The sequence below is a fragment of the Podarcis tiliguerta genome, assembly GCF_965153285.1.
Source record: "Podarcis tiliguerta genome assembly, chromosome: 12".
Classification (NCBI taxonomy): Eukaryota; Metazoa; Chordata; class Lepidosauria; order Squamata; family Lacertidae; genus Podarcis; species Podarcis tiliguerta.
The window spans coordinates 26,616,953-26,629,641 of NC_139545.1; the positions used below are offsets into that span (position 1 = coordinate 26,616,953).

Sequence of the window (12,689 nt, forward strand, 5' to 3'; positions counted from 1 at the left end):
ATTTATCTCTACAAACAAACCCCATACTGCTGAAATCTTCTGAGGCTGCTAGAACCACACTGAATTTTTCCTATCTGAAGGTGTAACCCACTGTTTTAACAAGAAATGTCGTGAGAAAAGCAGGCATGTTTCATCCTGTGATGCCCCTTGGTTGAAGGCAAACGTTCAAAGAACATAGTTCACACTGGCTTACAAACCTGTTTCCATCAGCCATGTTGGATGGGCAGAATTATAGCTTGATCTCCACCTGAACATGCGCAACAATACACACGTTGGGTTCTACACTAATCTGGAGGGATGCTTTCAGTTGCTGATGTCTAACGCTCTCAAAGAACGCCTGTTTCAGCTTTTTCAGAGAAGGAACAAATGTACCTTCTAACTAGCTTTCCAATTACGCTTATTGTTAGAAGCGGTCTTACCTGGCTGTAGCTTTCGCCTGCCCATTAAAAGCAACAACGGTCCTGATGGCCGACAATATTTCTTCTGCCACAGCACCTGCCTTAGCATAGGCTGACAGTTCTTTAGCAGTCAACACTGATAGGAGCTGAAATATGTAAAAAATGAAAGGAAAAATGAAGTTGTTTCACAGAACAACCCAATAAACTCATAGAACTATCTATGTGACAGGAAACGGGGACGGGTCTTTTATTCATAGGCAGTATTTCAATTCTAGCTCTGAATGACCCCTGGTTTGCACCAGAGTAAGGAACGTGTTTTAGCCCATGGACTGCATTGTCTTATAGGCAACCATCGGCAGGGCTGCAGGCCAGAGGCAAAAGTGAGCAACAGATCCTGCAAAACTCTCTTTACCCAGGCAAGCAAGATGTATAAGTATAGTTCAAGGGCACTTTCCAGGCATGCAGAAACACTCAAGGAGGTCAAGGAGCAGAGTGGTGAGGCGAGGAGCCTGGGCAGAGTCCCAAGGCCCAGAGAAAGCCCCAGAGGCCCTAGGCCTTAGGTTCCTCACCTGTTTTGCACCATCAAAATGGGTTACTTGTGCAGACAGTTCTCTTGCATGAGAGACTTTTCTTGATTATATAATAAAGCTGATTATATGGGTTTTAGCAAAATGACTAAAATACTACTTTAAAAATGTCTGTGCTGAAATGTATGTGCTGAAAGACTGGAAACTCCTTATAGACTTTTTGAGTGATAAAGAATACGAACTTATGATATCTGGGTTTGAGGATTGAAGAAAATATTGCTTTTATAGAAAGCTGAACTGATGGGTGCTATCTTGGAGTGGATGTTTTGAATCATTTTCTACATAAGGCTGACAGACGAAGAATAAGAAGTTCTCTTTTCCCTTCCCTTTTCTTTTTTCTTTCTTTCCCTTCCCCCCTCCTGGTTTATGTTTTTAGATTATTTTATCTTTGATTAAACTGTATTGGATATTAACCTCTGTACATTTCCCCCCAAACATTAATAAAATTTATTTTTAAAAATGTTTGTGTTAAAAAGGTTGTTGCTTTTCTCTCAAACAATGAATTCAGCTAGTCTTTGTGTGGGGATGCAGGGAAATGAGGCTGTATCTCTCCAGTTCCTTTCCATAGCTATTTAATTATAGTCATTGGAATCTCCAATTATAAGGCATATGTGCCTTATCAATTAGCACCAATTACAGGAGGCTCAGATGTGGGTTGGGTAAATTTATTATTCATTATTATGTACTTATCCACGCCTTCCTCTCAGGACCCCTGAATGGTATACATGGACCCTGCTATAGGTCAGGCTGAGAGAAAATGGTTTGCCCAAACTTCCCCCATAAGATTTATGGTCACGCAGCAACTTAAGCCCAATCTCTCTGGTCTATGTCCAACTTTTTAACCACACTACCTCTCTCCTACAAATGGTTAATAAGAATTCTTAACATGACTGGAACAGTTTTTGGCACCAAGTCATGTCAGATTAATGGGGCACAGTCTTTTAAGAGTTCCCATGCCATCCCCCCCACGCAGGTTTTCATTTTATCCTTCTTTCCTTTGATTCTACACCCTCCTTTGTTGCGCACATAAGGAGAATTTTCGTTTGTAGCAGCTCAAGCAACTTACGTATGACCACAAACCCCCAGATACAACGAGAAGCGGGCTAACAGACAAGATAACCAGGGTCAGCTTCCATCCGTGTACAAATCCTATGATAATGCCCGTCAAAAAGGTGCTTAAATTCTGCATTATTATGCTGAGCTTGTCTCCAATTCCTTCGTGAATGGTGTTAATATCACTGCAATGAAGGATGAAAAATGTGAATGTCAGTTGATGTTTTTATTCAATAGTTAAGTCTTCAACGCCTTCTTGAATGGTGTTGAAATCACTGCCATTAAATACAAACTTTTCTCAGTATGGCAGCCTATGTACCTTCCCATCCATTTGGCTATGAAGGAGGAATGCATATGCAAACGCATTTAGGAACTAGCCATGTAGGGATTTACACCTGGCCCAAAGCTGGAATCAGTTTTTGTTACATGGCACTGACCCCCCCCTTTCTCCAGATTATAACATAAAACAGAAACATCTTACTCTGTTAATCTCGTGTTCAGTGTTCCAATCTGGTTGGTATCAAACCAGGCCATCTCTTGGTGAAGTACAGCAAAAAAGAACTTCTCGCGTATCCTTGCCGTTTGTCTTGCGGAACTGGTCACAAAGGTCCACACCTGAATCATGCTGCAGATCAAGACTCCAAATCCAATACCAACAAAGTAGTAAGCATGTCTGTTGAAGAAACAACAGGTCAATGGGGTATTGCAATCCAACGTTTCCCACATCACGTCCTCCAGGTGTTTGGGACAAGAACTCTCAACAGCACAGCCTGGGCCCATAACCTGTTGTTGGGATACTGCCAGGGAGACAAAGTCCATCTTGACCTCCATGTCGTCTCCGGACATCCATTGATCTCCCGTAGACACGCAGTATCAGCAATTAGCGACAGGAGCTCCAGAAATAGCTTTCCACATTCTAGAGCTCTTGCACACTCTATCAGCAGAGTTCACACAGCAAAAGTTGCACCCAGGAGAGCATTATATAGAAGTTTATTCAGCGTTGATCAGAACAAAGAAAAACCATGACTGCCTGCTAGAGTTTCCGGCAGTGAGAGAGGAACGAAAGCAAAGACACAACAGAAACATCCTGTGAGACAGGAAATACGCAGGCTGTGACACAAACATCCTGCTCCCTTTTAAGGTGGAACGGAAATATCCTAACACACAGGTCATCCCTGCTAATAGATACGATGCGATTTAGAGTCCAAAATCTCTGGAGGGTACTAGGTTAGGGGACATTATTTCTATGCCACCATTCAGCTGAAGAGGCAGCTCGCAAAGCTTAGGAAGGTGAAGGGTGTCTTCTGTGCTACAACTGTTATATTGGGGAACTGAGGCTGCACACACAGTTAGGAAGTGCAAGTGCAAAACGAAACTGATCCGTTAGTGTGGCAGCACCTACATTTTGTAACTCCCTTCCTGCTGACATTAAGCAGGTGCCTTCACTGTTCTCTTTTCAGTTCCTCCTTGAAACATTTCTGCTTAGGCAAGCCTACCCAGACATGTGGAAGCTATATGTTTACAGTGGAACATTGGTTCTCGCACAGCTTAGTTGGCGAATAAATCGGCTCCCGAATGCCGCAAACTCGGAAGTAAGCGTTCCGGTTCTCGAACGCTTTTGGGAAGCCAAATGTCTGATGCAGGAAGCTCCTGCAGCCAATCGGAAGCCGCGCCTTGGTTTTCTAACAGTTTCAGGAGTCGATCGGATTTCCGTAACACATGGGTAGGCAAACTAAGGCCAAGAGGACAGAACTGGCCCAATCGCCTTCTAAATCCGGCCCATGGATGGTCCAGAAATCAGCGTGTTTTTACATGAGTAGAATGTGTCCTTTTATTTAAAATGCATCTCTGGGTTATTTGTGGTGCATAGGAATTCGTTCATATTTTTTTCTTTTCAAAATATAGTCCGGCCCCCCACAAGGTCTGAGGGACAGTGGACCGGCCCCCTGCTGGAAAAGTTTGCCCACCCCTGCCGTAACAGATTAAGTTCAAGAAACAAGGTTCCACTGTATTATCTCTTTTTAACAACAGTTGATTTTAGTAATCTTCTAATACCCATTTTAACTTATTTTATGTAGAACTACCTAGTTTTTAGCTAGATTTTTTTCTAAAAAAAGGTTTTTCTAAAATAAAACAATCAAGCTGTATATGAATTCTGTTAAATAAAGGAGCACAATGTGCTTGAGAGCAAGATGAAAGTCCATGGAGGGTAAATCTGTAACTGGCTACCAGCCATGATGACTATACATTACCTCATAAATCAGAGGCACATGTTTCATTGTACCTGTGTTCAAGCATTTGAAGAGTACTCTTTGGAAGAAAGACCCATATATCCTTCATGTCACTCTCATTATTAGAAGAAAATTCTTAACTAATGTTTTAATATAATTTTTCAAGGTAATTGGGGGGGTTATATCCAATGCTGGTCATATTCTTTGGAATAGACCCACTGAAATTAAGTTTATGTTGTGAACCACCCTGATACCTGTGGGTATAGGGTGGTATACAAATTTAATTCAACATTATCTGAATAGCTGTCACTGGGGAACAACTGTGGGAAGAGGGATGTGACTTCGCAACCAGCATCTGTTGGGTCTTTAGTCTTCTTACGTTTTTAAAGTCAGCCATAGCTCAGTTAAAAAATAATAATTGGATAGGTCCTTACACGGCCATTTCGTTTTCTATATCTGAAGGTGGACATCCTGAGATATTAGCTAGTTTAGCTCCTGCAAAATAGAAGGCAGTAGTTATAATTATCAGAAGAGGTGCTGCAAGATTTTCTGGCAATGTCATCTCAGCATTTTTACATGGCATTGTTAATTATTACTTGACTTAAACAACGAAAAGTCTCACGTAAAGAAAGATTAAGAGTCACAGCCATTAAGCAGCTATCCGGTTTCTAACCTTCAGACCTGATCTCTTCCTGATGTAGGCAACTTTCCTAGGCATTTTAAAAAATATGTCAGTGTCAATAAAACTACCGTATTTTTCGCTCCATAAGACACACTTTTTTCCTTCTAAAAAGTAAGGGGAAATGTGAGTGCATCTTATGGAGCGAATGGTGCTGCGCAGAGAGGGAGTACTGTGCAGCGCCCCTTCAGTGACGCGCCTATCCTGCGAAGCTGGAGGAGGAACAGAAGAGGCTTCTTCTGTTCCTCCTCCCACTTTGCTAAAGGGGCGCTGCACAGTGCTCCCTCTCTGAGCAGCGCCTTTCCTGTGAAGGAGAGGCGCTGCGCAGAGAGGGAGAGCTGTGCAGTGCCCCTTCAGCGAAGCGCCTCTCCTGGCTTCTGCCTTAGCCATGCACAGCTTCTTCCGGGCAGGGGGAGCCTTCATCTCGCTACCCGGGAGAGGTTTGGTGCGGCTATCCCAGAAGCCAGAACAGCCAGAGGCTATCCCAGAAGCCAGATCCCTCTTGCTGTTCTGGCTTCTGGGATTCAGAATATTTTTTTTTCTTGTTTTCCTCCTCCCAAAACTAGGTGCGCCTTATGGTCTGGTGCGTCTTATGGAGCGAAAAATACGGTACATTCAGTCCATGAGGGACCAAGCATGGCATGTTAGTTTCATGTAATGCTTCCCAACTTAACATAACTGGATTTAATAGAAGCATATGACTGTCACACAGCCACTAAGTAATACTAAACCCACAACCCCTCCATGGGGACGTCGCTCATGAAAAAAGGAAAAATAAAATTGAGGGTTGTTGTTTTTTAAGCACGTAGCATTTGGAACCTGTTTGACACATGTGGCTTTTTCATTCCCGCCCCTCATCCTATGTATCCTTACATCTCTGCTAATGGATTCTTTTAGTATGTAGACATCTAAGTATGAAACACACAATTACCGAAACATATGAGATCCATTTTCAAGCCACCTTGTCCACACTCTTGAAACTGATGCCCAAGTGGACCCTGATTTGTAGACCGGATCCAGTTGCCATGGCTGCCAAACAGTAGCCATTTGCTTCTTCCAAGCTAAACTTTCTGTAAAGCAGCAATGGGGAATCTCTGGCCCTTCAGAAGTTCTTGGACTTCGACTCCCATCAGCCCCAGCCAGTGTGCTCAATGATCAGAGGTGGGCTACAAGTTTCCGGAGGGCTACAAGTTTCTCATTCATGCTGTCAAGATTTAACAACTTCAGCAAAGGTTCATTTATTTTATACTGAGTGCTTGGAGTAGCCTTTGCTTGATTACAGTTCATCAAGATTATGAATGTAAATTGCGGGGGTGGGGTGGGGTGGGGAAGGTGAATACTGATCTCTAGCATTTTAAGCATTTTAAAGCTCTGTATTCTCCAACAATATTCTCAGTCTCTCCGTGTCTAGAAACTCAGGAAGCCCATAATATTCATATATTCTCTCTCTCACACACTGCTTTTTTTCTAAAACAATGTCTAGGGGTACTCTCATTTTCCTGCTCATATTGAAATATTGCCCCACAATGAGACCAAACTTAGATTCACAAAACATTTAGGGGTATGTGTACCCCTGTGTCCGTCCCCCCAGAAAAAAACACTGTTTGTGTGTTTATGACTTATATTTATGTTATTTTTCTTTCTCATTATCCTGTGTATGACTGTAACACAGAATGCATTGATGATGATATGATAAAACAGAAAAGCAAATTAAAAATATATTAATAATAATAAAAAAAGAAACTCAATAATCCTAAAAAAGCACAGCTGGGGCAAACTTAGTGATTATTACCTGTAGCATTATTGTGACCGGTCAACACAAAGCTGTTTGTCATTTCACCGAAGACGATGATTAAAAGTGGCTGTCCAGTCCCAGCTGCAGCAGCTGCGATTAACCCCACTATCATTAAAATAATATCTAGCCCATCTGCAAAATGAAACTAAATTGAGAAAGAAAAAACAGGAGGAATCAGGTGAAATTATGGCAGAATGTGTGTATATGTGTGTGTCTCTGTGTATATGCACGTATGTATGTACACACACATCATACTTAGTCAGCTGCTGGGCTTTCTTTTTTGTTCTTCCTACCCTACTGGTGCTCTTTGTCCGCTTATGCAGAACAGACCTTTGTACCCTCCAACATTTCTCTGATGAAAATTGAGACATTCTAGTGTATTATTATTATTATTATTATTATTATTATTCCCCCATCTGGGCAGCTTCCAACATATACAAAAACATAACAAAACATTAAACATTTAAAAACTTCCCTATACAGGGTTGCCTTCAGATGTCTTCTAAAGGTTATATAATTATTTAGCTACTTGACTCGGGGGGGGGGGTGTAACATAACTCCATACCCTCCAACATTTCTCTGATAAAAATAGGGATGTCCTAAGGAAAAGCAGGACATTCTAGGATCAAATCAGAAACCAAGATGGCTTCTGTAAATCCTGGACTGTCCGTGGAAAACAGGGACACTTGGGAGGGTCTGGACCTTACGTTAGAAAGGCCTCTCTCCAGCTGAGAGTTTTCAGTCATCATTTTAACCTTCTCTCTCATGGCTTCTTTGTTCCCATTGATCTCTCCATCTCTGAGCAACTGGGAGTTGATCGACAGCCCACCTTTCGCTTTTAGTTGACTAGTTCCTCACACTAGGTCAGGCATCTCCAAACTCGGCCCTCCAGCTGTTTTGGGACTACAACTCCCATCATCCCTAGCTAACAGGACCAGTGGTCAGGGATGATAGGAATTGTATTCCCAAAACAGCTGGAGGGCCGAGTTTGGGGATGCCGGCACTAGGTATTCTAAATCTCATTTTGAAGAAAGAGAGACATGGCTAGTTGTCTTCCTCGTATTTTGTATTGTAGGATCAAGAGCAGGGCTTGGGCCCATATATTTCCTCATCACTCTTCCCCTAAAACAGAGCTTTCCATACCTGCCCTCCAGGTATTGTTAGGAGTCCCATCAGTCCCAGCCAGAATGACCAATGGCCAAGGATGAAGGGAGTCCAACAACACCTGGAGGCCACCAGTTTCCTGTGGGTTATGTTGTTTGTGCTATGGAGGAAATGGGGAAGGGGTACATGTCTCTGAGTGATGCTCCTGATGTCACCACATTTGTAGATGTGAGGAAGGTACACATCTGAGCCAACCAAAGAAAATGACAAAGGCAAAGAAGCATACTGACCAGCTCGAAAAAGCCAACTGCCTTCCCTTTCTTCTCATTTTTCTTTCTGAAAAGTTTTGAACAGAAAAGCAAGTCAGCTGTGGTCATTTGTGGAAAATGAAAGGCATCAAAGTGCATAAGGAAAAACCTACTTTTTCTTCTTCTTCTTTAAATGACCATTTGGTGTAGGTTCTTCATCCAAATGGAAAGAAGGGTTGTCATAGGCTGGAGGTTCTGTTGATGGGAAAGTCAGTTGGATTTCATAGAAATAGTTGGGTTGGAATCCAAAGAATTCGCTTGAAACTTTATTCACCGAATTCTCCAGGAACACGCTTACGTTTGGCAGGTGCCAACCCCAGTGGCGTAGCGTGGGGGGTGCAGGGGGGCCCGGCTGCACCGGGCGCAACATCTGGGGGGGCGCACTCGCACTCGCAGCTCTCTGCCCCTACCTGGCTCACTCACTCTCTCTCACTGCAGTGCTGGCTGTGCGAATCCGATATTAGCTGCCGGGTTGCCGCCCACTGTGGAGGGGAGGGTGCCAGGCATGCGGTGCGGTGCGGAGAGAGAGTGAGGGACTATCTGGGGGAGGGACAGTGCAGCGGGGGGGGGGGGGCGCAAATTACTTGCCTTGCCCTGGGTTAGGGGGCGCAAATTACTTGCCTTGCCCCGGGCGCTGACAACCCATGCTACGCCACTGGCCAGCCCCATACCCTAAACACATCTACAAACTATATAAACCTATTTAACTCCATACTACTGACTCAGGCTGAAATTCTAAATATAGTTACTTGGAAGCAGGACCCGTAGAAATCAGTGAGACCTGCTTTTCAGTGAATGTAGAGATTGGACTTGCAACAGGATTGCAAATTTTAGAAGCAAGTCCCTGAAATGCTCAATGAGTAAAAGAAATACTATAGATATTAAATTTAAAATCAAAGCAACTGTTTCTATTACTGATGCAATAATGGATCTGCATTGTGCCTGAAAATGCAGACAATTCTTTCTGTTGTACATGAATGAAGATTAATCGTTGCACTGTGAAAATGTTCCCATTTACCAACAAGTCCGAAAACACGTTAGATTTTTATAGAGACACCTTACTAATATGTGTAAAACAAATGAAATAAGGGATGCTCCCCTTGCAGTACACATCATGTGCCAATGAGGTGATTTAAAACATATGGTTTTTTCCTCACTAAACATTTTAAAAATAATGTTTTAATCTGCTAATGAGTTCACAGGTCTTCACCAATAATATCTCAAGAAGATTTCAGTAGACTTCCACCCCCAACCCCCAAATGCATTATTTTCTCAACAAAAAGTATTTTATTATTTGGAAGAAAGGTCATTGCAGGAACAGGTCTTTTGAAATTGTCACACCCAACAAGTCACATATGAGTCACATTATGAAGAGAAGCTCAGATCACTGGTTAGGTGGGAAAGTAGAACAATAGCTTCAAAATTGTCCATTTTAAGTTATTAGATGCAGACTGGAAATCTACACAAGTATTATGGCAAAGTCAAAACACATGTACTTCCACAATATTGTGAAAAATTGGCACAAGGGGCTATTAAAAACCAAATTTTGTTGTAATTACTATTAGCCACTTAATGGTTTTTTAAAAAATGGGACTCAGAAATAAATATTTGGAGGGGGAAACAACAAAGTAGTTATAGCTGTTGAATGCAATTTCATGGCTATCCAAATTCACAACACCTTGCCCTATTTTTATAACCATTCCTAAACAAAGAGATCCAAATATTAAGGAGTAACGAAATATATTACAACTTACCAATTTTGGACACTTGATTCACTGTGTAACTTCTCATGGTTTTGTTCTATGGTCCCGTTCTATGGTAGAGAAGTAAATGGTGTTCACCCCAAATCTGTGTAAAAAGAGCACACTGATATAATATACTCATTTTTAAAACTGACGTTCATACATTTTATTTAGATCACCTTCATTTTTCCTTATTTCATTCTTTTTACATATTTGTATCATCAACACCCTCTGGACAGGATCAATACTGTATAATATAATGATTCTGATCCTTATTAAACACCGAGATGTAATTTTCATGGTTTATTTGTGGAAATATCTGCTTATTCAAATTGGGGAGCACATCAGAAATATGCAAAGGAAATGGTGTCTCAGAGTGCCAAAATTCTGACACGCTTTTTCCATACGAAAGGTGGCAATCACATACCATCAGCCCTTGAAGTGTTTAAAGCTAAACCCCTGGGGCTCAGATCTGGACAGGTGCTCACCTTGGATCTACAGAAGCTGTTCAGTCTAAATTCCTAAGGCAATTTTTTCCTGTTCCATCCTGTGTTCTTTGTGCTTAGAGGCTAACCTCCCCTCTGTTGAATTACAGATTTGGTGTAGGACATTTAATTATTGGCTTCGGCTAAATTTAAACCCCACTAGTCTACTACCCTTAATATCGCAGGATTGTCATGAGAGCACTTGGACTAAAATTGTCAACCAAAAACTTTATTTTTCTGGTTTAACACCACAACTGTTATTAACACTGGGCTTCAGTACAGCAAATAATTTAATTAGACAGCACCTATATGATACTGAGAAACAGAATAATTTGGTCACGATAAGGAAATTTTGTATGATTATTTTCCACCTAGCCATTTTGATATGTTGGCACCCTATTTGCAAAATTTAACAATTCCAAAATACAGATGCGCTTTCACTTATGCAAGATTAAATATACTGAATTCAGCTGTACTCAAGGGCTGATTTCAAAAAAATTCGCTGGAAAAACGCTTATGTCCCTGTGGAGATGGCAGTATTGAATCAATGGCTCATGTGCTTCAAGCTTGCACTCTTTATAAAGATTCGAGGAATGAGGTTATTACCCCTCTGCTACTGTTCATGCCGGGTTGCTCAACCCAGTGGCAGAGCTAGCCACTCCTGCACCAGGAGCGGCATGGCGATCTGCCCACAGGGCGATTGGCATGGCAGCACGATCCATTGGGGGGGGGGTGTTTCCAATCGTGGCGAGACAGCACAATCCTCCCAGCAGGGGGCCGATCGCGGCGAGGTGGTGCAATCCTCCTGGCAAGGGGCCAATTGCAGCGATCCGCCCAGGAGGGTTTTTGTCACCCCCCTCTGGGATGGCACCCGGGGCAGACCGTCCCCATCACACACCCCTTTGTACTCCCCTGGCTCAACCATTGCTACTGTGTCCTTTCTTCTAGCAGATTAAGTTAATCAGGTGACAGCAAAAAATGCAAACTTTTTAGCAGGGGCAATTAGAATAAGATCTATTGTTTGGTTATGGATGTTAAACCTCCAGAATGTATGTTGTATAGTTAAGTTTTTACCTCTATCTTCAGTACATTGTATTTTATTTTATTGCTATGGCTAGTGGCTGATGCAAATAAAGATTCTTCTGATTCTGGTTCTTTGTTTAGACCATATTATTGCACACCACCCCAGTCTCTGAGTGGCGTGGGATTGGAGGGCTTCCAGGCACTTACCCAGGGTTTGTGTTTCCTTTTAGAAATGAGGCACAGTGGAGACTGTGGTGTCATTATGATGTATGGTTTATTTACTCTTATCTACAACCTGAGCCTACGGTAGATGGGTTCGCAGCATTGGAATCCCAAAAGGGTCTTGTTTCTCCCATAGCCACAGCCTTGGATTCCAACAAAAATCAAACACTGTGTTCCGACTCTGTCTCCAGGTTGTTCCTTTACTCTGGTTCACATCACAGTCCCAAAACTCTCCTTCAAACTCTGCCTTTGTTTGTCTAAGTAGGGGGCCCCCAATCATTTGCTGTCTCACACCCAGCCCCTTAATCCTGTGTTCTCTTAATGGACCATCACACAGGCGATCACCTCGTCAGGAAGCTAGGCTGGCTGGTATTTTAAGACCTGCTGGTTCCAGGGGTTAAAAAGGTCTCAACTTCCCCCGCAACTCATAATACTATAACTAAATCACAATTTCGACAACAGCTGTTAGACAAGGAAAAAGCCTATAAAAACAAAACAATATTCTCACCACATATTTGTGCTGAACAGACAAGTTTGTACTGTTACCTTTATTAGCACCAATTCATTTGGTTGTTTATTTGTTTTTAAAGACTTTAAGATTGCCTTTGTAGTTCTGAACTAGCACATAGAATCAGACCTGAAAACAAACTAGAGGCTATTGACGGGAAAGTGAGTGCTTGCTTTCCCTCTGGAGAGCTCAACAGCTGCTCCTGGGCAGGCCTTGCCTTGAAATCTATTTAAAGAGAAAGAAAGGGGAGGAGAACAAAGTGAGGATGGAGAGAAGGAAGAGGACAAGTCAGCAGTGGCGTAGCGTGGGTTGTCAGCACCCGGGGCAAGGCAAGTAATTTGCGCCCCCTAACCCAGGGCAAGGCAAGTAATTTGCGCCCCCCCCCGCTGCACTGTCCCTCCCCCAGATAGTCCCTCGCTCTCTCTCCGCACCGCACCGCACGCCTGGCCCCCTCCCCTCCACAGTGGCCGGCGACCCGGCGGCTCGGCTCGGATTCGCACAGCCAGCACTGCAGTGAGAGAGAGTGAGTGAGTGAGCCAGGTAGGGGCAGAGAG

At 42.8% G+C, this 12,689-nt stretch overlaps 1 protein-coding gene across 3 annotated transcripts in view; it reads right to left on the bottom strand.

Moving 5' to 3' along the window:
* The window catches only part of ABCB5 (ATP binding cassette subfamily B member 5), a 48,953-nt gene that overhangs the window by 24,924 nt on the left and 11,340 nt on the right, over window positions 1–12,689 (bottom strand). For all 3 annotated transcript variants that reach the window (XM_083405339.1, XM_083405337.1, XM_083405338.1), the window contains exons 2-9: window positions 9,910–10,003; window positions 8,269–8,350; window positions 8,138–8,183; window positions 6,741–6,888; window positions 4,704–4,764; window positions 2,520–2,711; window positions 2,052–2,223; window positions 420–544 (exon numbers count right to left, since the gene is read on the bottom strand). In XM_083405339.1, coding sequence (XP_083261465.1) covers window positions 420–544; window positions 2,052–2,223; window positions 2,520–2,711; window positions 4,704–4,764; window positions 6,741–6,888; window positions 8,138–8,183; window positions 8,269–8,350; window positions 9,910–9,946 — 863 coding nt within the window. In that variant the 5' untranslated portion in view covers window positions 9,947–10,003. The remainder of the gene's footprint in view (window positions 1–419; window positions 545–2,051; window positions 2,224–2,519; window positions 2,712–4,703; window positions 4,765–6,740; window positions 6,889–8,137; window positions 8,184–8,268; window positions 8,351–9,909; window positions 10,004–12,689) is intronic.